Genomic DNA, 14,497 nt, shown 5'->3' on the forward strand with positions numbered 1-14,497 from the left:
AAGTATCAGTTTTCTAGATGTCAACTATAGATTGCCATTAGATTTAGAAAAGAATGAAACCAGTTCAGTGGATATATATAAAAATTATGACTTTTAAGTGAAAAAAAGCTTTAAAGATTAAAAAATGGGAAATAAAAATAATACAGTGCAGTGACAATGCACACTTACTGCAGTACAGCCCCATAAAGAAGGGAAAACTGATAGCACGTAATTACAGTTCTTTCAATTTGTCACTTTTTTTAAGCTCAATCATCTTCCTGTCTAGTTACATGCTGCTGGTAACATCTGATCTCTCCATTTTTAATAAAGCTCTTTATGATTACACAACACAAAACATTACAGAAAAATTAACAGTAAAGGACAATATTTGCAAAGATTTAAAATGTAATCAAATAATATATAGCTTTTTTTACAAGAGTATCTAACATTGATTAAAAATATGTTGTTCAAACAGGTCAATGATATAAACAGTCATGGTATAGAATGGAATAATGAGAATGACCGCCTGCTAGTTTGTCAAATATGCATCAAATTGGCAGATATTAATGGCCCAGCAAAAGTTAGAGATCTGCACCTGAAATGGACAGAAGGCATTGTTAATGAATTTTATGAGCAGGTAGGTATAGAAAGAATTATTTAAAAAAATAAACTGGTTGATGATAAATTATAAATTTGGAGGGTACACAGCATTTGCTATTTGGGAATGATTCCTTTTTTTACTGCTTTTATTTCTGTTTCTAAAAAAATGACTCCTGTCATAACTTTATTGTTAGCATTTTTTAAAATTTCTATTGAATGTGTTAAGAGCTTGAAAAAAATCCTACCAATTTTATCTGTTTCTCAAACATTAGTTTATTTTTCTCCTTTGTTTAGAATGATGCTGTTAAACAAAAATATTAGATTATGCAATAGGAAGTTGCCTCCACCGAGTCCCCACTTTTACACCTCTAATGGAGCTATATGTGTGAGTAGAGTTAGGCATTTGCATTAGTGTTCACAGGATCAGGGCTAGAAAGTCTAATGTCCCTGACAGCTTCAGAATCATAGTAGTCCCATACAGGAGAGGGCAACATATTGCTGCATATGCACAGTGAATGCACAGTATATGCTTGTCAAACTCACATAAAGGAAAAGGCTTATAAAAAGGCTCACCTCCTCCTCCCAGAAACAGGTATCTGAAATGATCTCCAACCAGAGATTTGTTTTGGGAGGAGAGGCATAATCTGCTCAAACACACAATAATGTTGCTGGCAATTTAAGTTTCTCTTTCAAGAGATAGTCTGTATTGTATTCTATTGAGGGTTACATATGCACAGCGTTAATCTGGAATCGGAAAATAGTGTCCATTAGTACACGGATGTGCCCTGTTTCACCTAATGCTTATGTCTGAGATGATAAATGGTGGGACAGACTTACCACATTTCCAGTTCCTTCTTACCACTCTGTGATCCAGTTTGGAACCGTCAGTGTCCTTGTCTTTCATGCACTTCTAAAAAGCATAATTGTAAATAGTTGTATCAGTTTTAATTATAGTTGTACTACAGTAGAACCTCAAAGTTACAAGCTGACCAGTCAAACACACATGTCATTTGGAACTGGAAGTACACAATCAAGCAGCATTAGAGACAAAATAAAAGACAGTATTGTGTTAAATATAAACTAAAAAAAATAAAGGGAAAGGAGCATTGTTCTTCTGCATAGTAAAGATTCAAAGCTGTATTAAGTCAATGCTCACATGTAAACTTTTGAAAGAACAACCATAACGTTTTATTCAGAGTTACAAACAATCTTCATTCCAGAGGTGTTTGTAATTCTGAATTTCAGAGTTTACTTTAGGTTTATTTATTTCCTAGTTTTAAGAGTTACTAGTTTTAACAGTTTTAGAGGAGACTTCAAGGATTTTTCCCTGTCTCTCCTTCCCTGCCTATAACAGACTATGCCCAGAATTCTGAGATTTAAACTCTTGCCTGTGATCCTTCTTGGTCAGTGACAACCACGAAAACTTCCTCTACTGCCTGGAAGAAGCTCACATCACAGCTATGTTCACTATGTGCCAGTCCTTTCACAGCTGAACTAGAAGTTTCTCATGGAGATGGCATAAAACCACATTCAGATCCAGGCTTGGTTCAGTGCTACAACATCTGACTCTGGTGCTAGCAGAATGAGCCCCACAATCCCCATGCTGAGGCCTTGTTGGGAGATTAGGAAACACTCAGATGAGCAGATTGGCCAGATGGAGTTCATTCCCACAGGTACAAGAAAATGACCACTATTTAGTGAGATCCAGTGATTCCGGGCAATGAAATATCAGTATTGCCTTCTCTGGCACCTCCTAAGACATGAGACCTTCCCATTCAAGGAAAGACTTCAGAACCAATACCAGGAAAGAGTGTCCCTCACACCAGGAAGTTCTGTCTATGTAGCTTCACCCCAGGATGTCTACACATTGCAGATCCCAAATTTTCTCCTTGATCAGGCCACTCAACTTTCACAGAAATCATATGCCCACTATGGGATGTGCCTAAGGTACGGGATATCCTGCCCTTCCCACATATATTCTATTTGCTGTTTCAACAGCTCAGCCATTAGAACAGCAGTTTGTCTTTTCCTCTTCCAATGAATTGTAACTAGAAGAATCAATTCTATCACACTTCTCCTATGCATCATTGTGAAGACCAGCATACCATGGGACCAACTACCGTCTCATCCTTTCCAGAGTAACTGGTAGCCCATGGCATGGTGACTCTGCAACCTACTGCAGAGCCAGCTTATTGGCCATATTGGGGATCCTGAGTGCCTACCTGATCCACAAGAGAGCTGTCACCTGCTCTTTTCCCACCAGAGATCCATCAAGCAAGCCCTTGAATCTGATAGCAGAGGAACAATTTTATACCACAGCCCCAGCAGTTCCGCTGGAGTTGGCTAGATTTCCATCCTCCTCACCAGGTGAGGTTATGACTATATCATCCCCTTTCCTACCAGGTGACTCCAGGACTTCAGGAAATTCCAAGAGATTTTCAAAGTCTTGTTGGGGGTTTCCAAATCCCATTGAAAGAGATCCAAAACTCACAGCATAAACATTCTTCACACCTCAGGACAGGCAAAAATAGTAATGCCAATCAGTGAAGCCATATTAGAGTCAGTCAGGATAGTGGGGCATGTGGATAATAGAGACACGCTATTACAGTCCATCCAAAGGATCGAATTCTTCTTCCTCTTGTCTAGCTCCAAACTCATTGGTAGTTCCAGCTGCTGCACATAGAGCTAAACAGAAACACTCAATCTATACCCTGATGCTTTCCTTTTTGGTCTACCAGACATTCTGGAAAGGAAAGTCTTCTTTTCCTCCAGATTACTGTTCAGAATAGCCAATTATAAGAATTATTGGCTAATTTTAACTTCCTATTTTATACTAAATTCGAGGAATTCACTAATACCCTCCCAACAAGATTGTGCCTATATTCAGGCCCTCACTGAGGAAAGGAAACTCATAGCAAGAACTGCCCTCCAGTCTGCAGTAGCTGCAGATGATATCTCCTCCAGGGCCAGGACCTACGACTATCGTGATGTGTAGGGAGTCCTGGCATTGTGTATTTAGTTTTCCTAAAACATCATTAAGGACCTCTCCTTTGACAAATCTCATTACTTCGAACAGAAGACAAATGAGTCTTTGCGTACACTGAAAGATTTGAGGGTTACCCTTCACTTGCTGAGCATCTCCACTGCTGACCTGAAATGAAAGTTCTACCACCTGTCATCCACCCAATGGTATAGACCAATGTTTCTCAACCACTGGTACTTGGAGGTACTTGAAAGAACTATGGGGGATACGTCACCACAACTGAAATTTGGAGAAAACTGAATTTTGGTTTACGTTTTACAGCTCTTTATTTTTTTTTTGTACTTTTTATACCCAAAAATTTCATCGCTCACCTGGCTACGATTAAGTTGTTTAAACAAATGCGTTGCAATGGTAGAAAAAATTGTGTATCTGAAAACTGTAGGTTCTGGGAGTACTTATAATTTAAAAAAGGGGTTATTTTTTTAAAGGGTACTTCCCTGCTTCCTGCCCCTTCTCCTCCCCCCCCCCCCCCATCCCCTATTGTGTTTTATGTCTGAAATCCAACTACAAACCAAGTACTGTTTTTGACACGGGCTCAAGACCCAACAATTCTTATACCCCATGAGCCTTCCATTCTCCAGGAGGTTAATGCTTTTTCCACATTTGGGGTACGTCTAGACTACAGGCTTTTGTCGACAGAAGTTTTGTTAACTGATACTGTCGGCAAAGCTTCTGTCGACAAAGAGCGTCTAGACTGCAGCCAGTTCTGTGGACAAAGCAAGCCGCTTTGTCGACATGACAGTGTAGACGCAAGGGACGGTGTAGATGCAATAACGCCTTCTGTCGACAGAACTCTGTCAACAAAAGGCATTATTCCTCGTAGAATGAGGTTTACCGCCGTCGACAAAACTGCTGAGTTCTGTCAACATTATGTCGACAGAACTCACTGGCAGTGTAGACGCAGGTATAGTTTTGTCGACAAAAGTCCACTTTTGTTGACAAAACCCTGTAGTCTAGACATACCCTTGGAGTCTATAACAACAGACAAATGGGTAATGAATCAATCATATAGCCAGGGTGGATGACAGTTTATAATATTACCTCCTCTAAACCCCTCCTCCCCTTTGAGACAACTCTCACAACATTATTTTTGTCCAAGAGGTATTTATTACAAAAGGGAGCAATAGAAAATACTGACACCGTCCTACACTTCTCCAGAGACTCACGCACAACGTTGAGGACCTTGGGGGATGTACACTCCTCCCTTCAGGAGACGCCGATACACGCCATACCAGTACAGGTACGACTATTCTTACATCAGACATCAATGGCAGCAATAACAACAACAACAGAGGAGCTTTGATAATCAACACTCTTGCCAGAAACCCCAGCAACGTCGCAACAGGAATGGCCATGGCCAAATGGGCCCCAATAAAGCAGCAAGTTTAATGCTTTGGTTGGTCGGGGGCGCACAGACAGTCATAGGCAACTTCACATATCAGTCTACTCACGTCTTCCACCACCAGTTGAGGCCCTTTTTCCACCAATGGGCATCAATAACCACAGACAGATGGGTGCTGGAAATTATTCAAACGGGCTACACCATCCCCTTCATTTCCATTCCTCCCACCTCCTTCCCCACCCTGTCCCTTTACAGGGACCCCTCTCACGAGGTCCTCCTGCGAACAGAAGTCGACTGCCTACTCCTTCTGGGGGTTATAGAGACGGTCCCGAACGAATTCAGAAACAGGGGCTTCTACTCCCATTATCTCCTCACCCAGAAGAGATCCAGAGGTTGGCGACCCATACTAGACGTCCGCCGTTTGAACAAATTCCTGCACAAAGATTCAAAATGATCATGTCTGCCATCATTCCTGCACTGGAACATCACGACTGATTTGCTGCCCTCGACCTCCAGGACGCCTATTTCCATGTTGTTATCCACCCCTCTCACAGGAGATTCCTATGCTTTGTCGTCGGCGAGGACCACTACCAATACAAAGTCCTATCCTTCGGGTTGTCCTACGTCCCCACGGTATTCTCAAAGATCCTGGCGGTAGTCGCAGCCTTCCTCCAACAACAAGGAATAATCATCTTTCCATACTTAGACTGCCTCCTCAAGGCTCCTTCTGCCTCCGAAGTTCTTCACATGATCTATCTCACCAGACGAACCTTCCACACCCTTGAGCTCCTTCTCAACAACCAAAAGTCTGTTTTGCGCCCAACTCAGGACTTGGAGTTTATAGGGGCTCTCATGGACTCGGTTGTAGGCAGGGCCTCCCTGCCCTTACACCATTTTCAGTCCATTCAGGACCTCATGCAAACCATCACCAGCAGTCCAACCATTCCACTCATAGCCTGTCTAAGACTGATGGGCCATATGGCCGCCACAATATACATGCTTTGATACGGCAGACTGCACTTCCGCGCCCTCCAATACTAGCTGACGCTGGTTTACAGCCGCATCAGACACGACCTCCACAGACCAGTAATGCCTCCTCTTTCAGTTACACAGTCGTTCTTATGGTGGACCAACTGGCAAAATCTGTTATCTGGCGTACCTTTTCGCCAACAGCACCTGTATCACCACATTACAACAGATGCTTCCTTACTAGGATGGGGAGCCCACATGGGTCCCTTTTCAGCACAGGGCCAATGGTCACAATTGGAGAAGCATCTGTACATAAACCTCTTAGAGCTACGCGCAATTTCCAGTGCCTGCAAATGTTTCTGCGCACATATCCAGAACACCATGGTGAGAATAGCCATGTACTATGTCAACCGTCAGGGCAAAGCTCGCTCCCGTTCCCTGTGCACGGAAGCCATCCGCTTCTGGAATTGGTGCATTTACCACGGAATAACACGTACGGCATCTTACTTACCTGGCACCACAAACGTGACTGCAGATTTCCTCAGCAGGCACTTCGACACGAAGCATGAGTGGGAGCTGCATGACCGGGTCCTGCACACAATTTTCCAATGCTGGGATACCCCTCGCATAGATCTGTTTGTGACCTTCAACAACACGAAGTGTCACAAGTATGCTCCAGAGCGGGTCTCGGCCCAGCCTCCCTGGGAGACGCCTTTCTCATCAGTTGGCGCAGACCCCTCCTCTATGCCTTTCCCCCCATTCCGATGATTCCGAGACTCCTTCAGAAAGTGAGGACGGACGGGGCGCGACTCATCCTTGTAGTGCTGGATTGGCCGCACCAACATTGGTTCCCCTTTTTTCATCGCCTATCCTCACGCCCACCCATCCACCTCCCGCTCCTCCTCAACCTCTTCACTCAGAACTGGGGACGGCTGAGACATCCCCAGATTCACACTCTGAATCTCAAAGCATGGTACCTAACTGGATGAACCCTTCTGAATCTCAATGTTCGGCACCGGTTAGACACGCTCTTATACACAGTAGACATCCAACAACAAGGAATACTTACCTTCACAAGTGGCACAGGTTCGCCTCCTGGTGTGCTGCAAACATCATCGCCCTGAAGTAGCACCTCTTCCTCTGGTATTGGACTGTCTTATTCACCTAAAAGAGACCAGCCTTGTATTAGCTTCTCTCAGAGTACACCTGGTGGCAATTTCGGCCTTTACATCACCGGTAGAGGGAGCTTCCATCTTCGCTTATCCCACCACAAAGAGACTCCTCAAGGGCCTCACTAATTTAAGTCCACCAAGAGACCCAATCCCACCATCATAGAACCTTGATGTGGTTCTCGAGGCCCTAATGAGGCCACCATTTGAACCATTGGCCACCATTTCCTTTCACCTTTAACCATAAAGATGCTTTTTCTACTCACAATAACATCAGCACACAGAGTAGGAGAGCTCTCCTCCTTGATGGCCACACCACCGTACACGATATTCCGAAAGGATGGGGTAATATTAAGACTACACCCGAAGTTCATTCCAAAGATCGCATCCCATTTTCACATCGAGCCAATAATTCTTCCAGTGTTCTACCCAAAACCCCATGCCTCACTACGAGAAGTAGTCCTCCATTCCCTAGATGCTTGGAGGGCCCTAGCTTTCTATTTCACTCGAACCAGACCCTTCAGATGCACTGACCGTTTGTTTGTCTCTCTGGCACCTAGGTCAAAAGGACAACCGATATCCTCCCAAAGGATCTCCAACCTAATAACCTCCTGCATAACAGAAGCCTATGCAACAAAACGTATTCCCATCCCACCCACGTGCCCATTCCACCAGAGCTATGGCTGTGTCGACAGCCTTCCTTAAAGGGGTTTCCCTTAAAGACATTTGCAGGATGGCCACTTGGTCCTCCCACGACACTTTTGCTAGACACTATTCTTTATCACTGGGCACTCGCTCGGATGGTGCGGTAGCGACTGCGGTTCTCTCCACAGAGGATAACTAGGGACTCCATGCTTCCCTCCTTCCTTTCTGGCGGCTACTGCTACGCAGTCACCCACAGTGGAGCACTCGCAGGGACATCCTTGAAGAAGAAAGCGAAGTTACTCACCTTGGTGCAGTAACTGTCGTTCTTCGAGATGGTGTCCCCGCGGGTGCTCCACTACCCGCCCTCTTCCCCACTTCGGAGTCCGCTTTTCTTTGTGTCTTACAGAGTCTGAGGCGGTCTCGAAGAACTGGCAGTTGGCCGGACCGCGTGCAGGAAAAGAGTGTGAAAGCCGCAAGCACAGCGGTGCATGCACGGCCTGGCCGAATACTGCTTCCAACAAGTCTCCATTCTGCAGCGCCGGGGCAAGCCCACCACCCACAGTGGAGCACCCGCAGGGACACCATCTTGAAGAACGACACCTACCATCAGGAACCCATTGTATCTCAGAGCCGCTCTTCTGCAGTGGAGTCATTTCAAGCCCCTGGTCCTGACACGGCTCCTATGACAAATTACATACCCTTCCCATGTTTTCTTCCAGGATGGAGACTGAGGTTTGCTTTCACAAAAGGCATGCAGATCTTTTCTTCTTTTCATTTGCTCTCATCATGTCAGACAAAACCTCTACTGTTTTTTACATCAACAAAAAAGGGGGAACAGTGACTGCTTGGAGTGGCAGATCATCTCCAGACTGGAACATCAGCCACCCATTCTGCAGCCTATTTTCTGAAGACACAAAAAGTACTCATGAACTCACTCAACAGACCAATTCATTTACGCCTTCCCTCCATTACTGCTCCTGATTTGAATGATGCACAAGATCTGACGATACAGGGTACCATCATTCTGATCGCTGCTTTCTGGCCCAGAGAATTCTGGTTCTCCAATTTCCTGTGCATTACATTCTGCCTGCTGATTTCCATCCTGAATTTCCTCAATCTTCTGTCCCAGCACAATGGCATGATCAAGCATCCCAATCCATGTATGAATGGTTCTCTACTCTAGAATGGCTGTACAATTCTCTAACAGTAAGGACGACTCCATTTGACAGTGTTACTGAGTTAAGTAGTAACATTTTTCATCTTGGGAATAACATGGAGGGGTTTTACTAAAAACAGCAGGAATTCCCCTAATCCTGGACTATGCTTGATTGTTAAAGTCATCGGTTTGTTTCGCTCTTAGTCTTTTGAGAATCCAGCTGGCAGTGATCAAGATGGTCCATCATCTTGTGGAATGTTACTCTGTTTTCACACAACTACTGACCACTAGATTTTGAAAAGGTTTCCTCAACACCCTTCCACCCTTAAAAATGATTGTGGCTGAATGGGACCTGAATCTGGTACTCTAGGTATTAATGATGTGACCATCTGAACCACTAACATCTTGCTCCCTTTCCTTACTTTCCATGAAAGTTATATTCCTTGTTGCTGTCATTTCAGTGAGAAGTGTTTGTGAATTAAGATCTATGATAGCAGACTTGCCATTTACAGTATTCCACAAGGATAAGGTCACCTAATGTCTACACCCAAAATGTTTACCAAAGGTTATCTGTCAGTTTCTGATTAATCCATTCACTAATCCATTAAACCTCTTCCTGACATCGCACTCATCTTCAGCAGAAAGTTGATTCCATTCTTTCCATGTCTGATGATCTTTGGTCTTCTACCAGCAGAGAATGAAACCAATCAGGAAATCCCCTACACTGTTTTTGCAGTAGCATAGAGACTTGGGGGACAAGCAATCTACACCCAGAGAATTTCCAAATGGATTTGTGGGTGCATTATACTTTGCTGCCAGCTATTAGATCTACCTCCACCCACAAGAGTATTGGCTATTCCACTAGAACTCAAATTATGACCAAGGCATCCCTTCAGGATGTGTGTCTCACAGACATTTGTAGAGCAGCCACATGAAATTCTGTATATGTCTTTGCAACACACTATTCATCAGTGCAGGACTTAGTGCTGAATGCCTTCCTTCTTTGGCATGGTAGTTCTCCCTATGATCTTTCCATCTCCATCCTCATGCCCTCCTCCAACTTAGGTACTGCTTGTCAGTCACCCTTTATAAAGAACAATAGGGAACATCACTCAAAGAAGAGGAGGCTACTTACTTGTAACTGGAGATTCTCTGAAGTGTGTGGTGCCAATCTGTATTCCATTTTCTGCCTTTCTTCCATTCTGCTTTGGTCAGTTCTGTCAGATTTAAAGTTGAAAGGAACTGGATATGCTGTCAGACAGCTCTGCCCTTTATCACCTCGGAAGCATGAGGCAAGTCAGGGTATATACATGGACCTATGGAACCCTCTTTCAAACTTGTCCTATTGCAGGCAGTGCTGTGTCGATGTAACCCTCAGTTGAATACAGAGAGGGAACTCACATCTCAAAGAACTTCATTACAGGTAAGTTACCTCCTCATCTCTGATTTCACTCTAAAGCCCCCATTCACCTGTGCATCATCACCATCTCTTCAGAACCTGAGCTTTTATCATCTAAGGGAAAGCAAGTGGGTTAGATGGTGACTCTGAATCATCTTTGCATTAGACTGTACTACTTCACTTTCAGATTTTAATTGCATATCTGGAAATGTTTACTTAAACAGCTCTGGTGAAGCTATCTGGTACTTGAACTATAAATCTATAATTTCCACCTTGTGCTTTCCTATATCAAAGCAGTGAGCTCAAAGGGCTTTTCAGCACCTGTTCTCCACTGTTTCCTGACATTCTCTAGGTAATTGTCTGGTCTGGGGGTAATGTTCAGCTAATCCACTCCTACTAAGCAAATAGTAAGACTCGAGCTCCTTTTACATTTTCTTTTCTTTTGAATTCTTTCCCTTGTTTACAAAGAGTGAAGTAAGGACATCAGCATTCAGCTGATGAATGATGACTCTCAAGCTTTAGTTCATCTGTAGATCTGCCTTACTGATAAGATTTTGTAGAAGAGCAGATGGTGCCGGATTCAATTCATGTATTATATATTAAGTCATGGAGGGTATGTCTACACTGCTACCCTAGTTCAAACTAGGGTGGCTAATGTAGGCATTCGAACTTGCAAATGAAGCCCGGGATTTAAATATCCCGGGCTTTATTTGCATGTTCCCAGGCGCTGCCATTTTTAAATGCCTCGTAGTTCGAACTACCTGCCCGTGCCTACACGCGGCACGGACTAGGTAGTTCTAATTAAAGCTCCTAATTTGAACTACCATTAAACCTCCTTGCGGGAGGAATAACGGTAGTTCGAATTAGGAGCTTTAATTCGAACTACCTAGTCCGTGCCGCGTGTAGCCGTGGGCAGGTAGTTCAAACTACGGGGCATTTAAAAATGGCAGCACCTGGGAACATGCAAATAAAGCCCAAGATATTTAAATCCCGGGCTTCATTTGCAAGTTCGAATGCCTACATTAGCCACCCTAGTTCCAACTAGGGTGGCAGTGTAGACATACCCTAAGAGTTTTATCATTGACTTGTTGGATGTAGCCTTGGGGTTAAGGAGCTAATTCAGCGTCTGGCATGGAATCTGAATATTTTATTGTCTTTTATCTAAGAAAATTTCTATCAGCTGCTAAATATCATACAGTTGATATTTGTGGAGTCTTAGCTACCTTTATTAATAATCAGAAATCAGATGGTAATACCTTGAATCCTATGATTAATAGGGATAGAAAATCCTTCGGATTTGCCTAATCATAAGTACAAACAGGATGGATGAAAAGGACATGAAATCTTATTAGCAGAAGTTTTATACATGAACGTGGAGAACTACTTGGAAGTGGTAGCCAGCTGTAATTGTAATAATTGGAGTAACATACTTTCTGCTATTCACTAATTTTTAGAGACTAACAAGCAGACCCTTTACATAGTCCAGAAAGATAAGGAACTGGTAAAAAATGTACTTACAACTACATATATTCTGGACTTCAGTTCAACAAATGTTTTATTAACATCAGTGCCAGTGTTTCCAAAGATGCATATCTGGGACCTGCCCAAAAATATAAAGTAAATGGCTGGATTTTCTCTCTGAGTTCTGTTTGTTGAGCAGTCATATAGATGATACACAAGTTACACTGGAAACCAGTACCCCACAGAACATTGCCTCAAACTCACCCAACTCTTTACTCCTACTCATAATCAATTGCAGTACTCATACATGCCTCAGTAGTCATTTTTTTAGCTTCAGCAGGAAAACATGAAAAATGTGATTTCAAAAGAACAAAAATGGATAATGTTTTTGGGCAGGAATAGCACTGAACAAAAGTTAAAGATCCTATTGGCCACTTTGTGCCATTAGGCTGGGGTGGAAAATAAGCCAGACATGGTTCACCAGGATGAGCCACTGGCAGGCCACCATATGCTTTATTTTCCTGTGCCTCTGTAGGTATAACTGCTCAGAGCTCCTGTTAGCCACAAATAGCCATTTTGGCCAATGGGAGCTGTGGGAATTGATGTCCTGGACCACTCCACATCCCGTGGCTCCCATTGTCTGGGAATGGCAAGCCACAGCTAACGGGAGCTGAGAGCAGCCATATCTGCAGATGTAGAAGTAAATAAAGCTTCTGGTAGCCCATCAGGGGCTAACCCTGGTGAATTGTGTCTGGCCCCAGGATGCTTGTTGCCTACCCCTGCATTAGGCACAGACCCGTGTACAAACGTAATACCAAATGGGAAAAAATTGTGCCTTAGAGTTACTTGTCTTTTGGTTCTTTTCTTCAGTTTGCAAAATTATAAGATTATTTTCTTACGTAGAATCACAATTCTTATCCTTCTCTTCCACTTTCTACATATATGAGATAAGTAATTGGATTCAAAGATAGCCCCTCTGCAGTGACCCAGAGATGCTACACAGGAAAGTGAGGGGTGAATTTACTCTACCTTATTCTCATGCATGACAGTGCCACAACAGGCCAATAGCTGTTCAAATTTATTATAAATTGTCTTAGCTAAAGAACATAGTTGCTTTTTAAAAAAGAAATTTCTTTAAGAAAAAGAGGTGCCATCCACGTAATGTCAGGTCAGTTTTTAAAAACTGTCTATTAAGGTAATTTTCAATTTATAACATTTTCAGGGTGATGAAGAAGCAAGCCTTGGATTACCTGTTAGCCCCTTCATGGACCGTTCTTCTCCTCAACTTGCAAAATTACAAGAATCTTTTATTACTCATATAGTTGGCCCCCTTTGTAATTCCTGTGATGCAGCTGGCTTGCTTCCAGGCCGATGGCTTGATGAAGAAGAGGATGATATAGAAAGTGGTGAAGATGAAAATGGAGAAGAAATGGAGAGTGAAGATGAAGAAATGGAAGATGATTTTGGTCAAAGTAAGATAAGATGCACATAGGGTTTTTTAGTGGATTTGGAAGTGGCAATACTTGGTTGAATTTATTACCTCATAGTAATTATGTATTTTTGCCTTTTACTTTGGCTACTTTTCTGTAAGCAGGAATAAAAATTTCTCCTGCAATTAATTTTGAATTAAAATTAGAAAGATGTTTACAACCTGAGAGAAAAGTTAGTTAATCTTCCAATTTCTTTAAGGACTTGATATTTAAGATAGAATGTCAATATTTACTGTGATGGAGCATCCACTTCATACTTGCTATGTTGAGTTCAAACTTACATCTGGTTTACACAGTAGCATCTGGGTTTGATAAACAGATAATATAATTACTCTATGTTTGTTTGTGAAAAAGTATGTTTGTAATTTTACAGAACTACAAAGAAAAAAAGGCAGAAGGCGAATATTTTGCCCGCTAATGCACCATCTGAGTGAAAATCACAAAATGTGGAAGAAAGTGATTGAAGAAGAAGAAAAAAATAAACCTGAAGGAAGTAAACTGCAGCCAGATAATGTGTCCTTACCTCAAACAGATGAAATTCAGGTTATTGAGGAAGCAGATGAAGAAGATGAACGACAGCTAGGGGAGGAGAAATCATGTTGAGAGGACTTTGAACTGATGTACAATACAGTAGCAGAAAGCATATATTCAGTTTTCACTGTACTGATTATAGGGTACGTCTAGACTACATGCCTCTGTCGCCAGAGGCATGTAGATTAGGCTACCAGACATAGTAAAATGAAGCGGCGATTTAAATAATCGACGCTTCATTTAAATTTACATGGCTGCCGTGCTGAGCCGACAAACAGCTGATCAGCTGTTTGTCGGCTCAGCGCGATAGTCTGGACGCGCGGGTGTCGGCATCAAAGGTATTTGTTGACCACCCAGGTATGCCTCCTGGGATGAGGTATACCTGGGTGGTCGACAAATACCTTTGATGTCACCACCTGCGCATCCAGACTATCGCGCTGAGCCGACAAACAGCTGATCAGCTGTTTGTCGGCTCAGCGCGGCAGCCATGTAAATTTAAATGAAGCGGCGATTATTTAAATCGCCGCTTCAAATTACTATGTCTGGTAGCCTAATCTACATGCCTCTGGCGACAGAGGCATGTAGTCTAGACGTACCCATAGACTAACACAGTTAACTTGCATTTGAAAGGCCTTAATACTGTGAGAGGATTCTTGCTGCTCTATAAGAATCCCACTCCTATGCACTTTCACAACATGGAATATAAAACTTTA

The 14,497-nt window shown here is 42.9% G+C and overlaps 1 protein-coding gene and 1 long non-coding RNA gene across 9 annotated transcripts in view; one reads left to right on the forward strand and one right to left on the reverse strand.

The window, feature by feature from the left end:
- The window catches only part of PDE3B (phosphodiesterase 3B), a 281,272-nt gene extending 267,276 nt beyond the window's left edge, over window positions 1-13,996 (forward strand). For 5 of the 7 annotated variants that reach the window (XM_075928018.1, XM_075928022.1, XM_075928021.1 and 2 more), the window contains 4 exons: window positions 455-616; window positions 10,255-10,326; window positions 12,986-13,235; window positions 13,627-13,996. In XM_075928018.1, the coding sequence (XP_075784133.1) occupies window positions 455-616; window positions 10,255-10,326; window positions 12,986-13,235; window positions 13,627-13,856 (714 nt within the window). In that variant the 3' untranslated portion in view covers window positions 13,857-13,996. The remainder of the gene's footprint in view (window positions 1-454; window positions 617-10,254; window positions 10,327-12,985; window positions 13,236-13,626) is intronic. The other 2 variants (XM_075928019.1, XM_006126299.4) reach the window with 1 other exon arrangement.
- LOC102461653 (uncharacterized) lies at window positions 612-12,279 on the reverse strand. Of its 2 annotated transcripts, XR_012903650.1 has the most exons (5): window positions 11,821-12,279; window positions 10,039-10,120; window positions 7,003-7,097; window positions 6,445-6,577; window positions 612-1,489 (listed from the first exon to the last, which is right to left on the reverse strand). It is a non-coding gene; the product is annotated as an uncharacterized LOC102461653 (long non-coding RNA). The 2 variants fall into 2 exon arrangements; XR_012903649.1 differs by lacking the exon at window positions 11,821-12,279 and having other exon boundaries at window positions 10,039-10,899.
- Window positions 13,997-14,497: the final 501 nt, after the last annotated feature.

This window comes from Pelodiscus sinensis, chromosome 4, assembly GCF_049634645.1.
Source record: "Pelodiscus sinensis isolate JC-2024 chromosome 4, ASM4963464v1, whole genome shotgun sequence".
Taxonomy (NCBI): Eukaryota; Metazoa; Chordata; order Testudines; family Trionychidae; genus Pelodiscus; species Pelodiscus sinensis.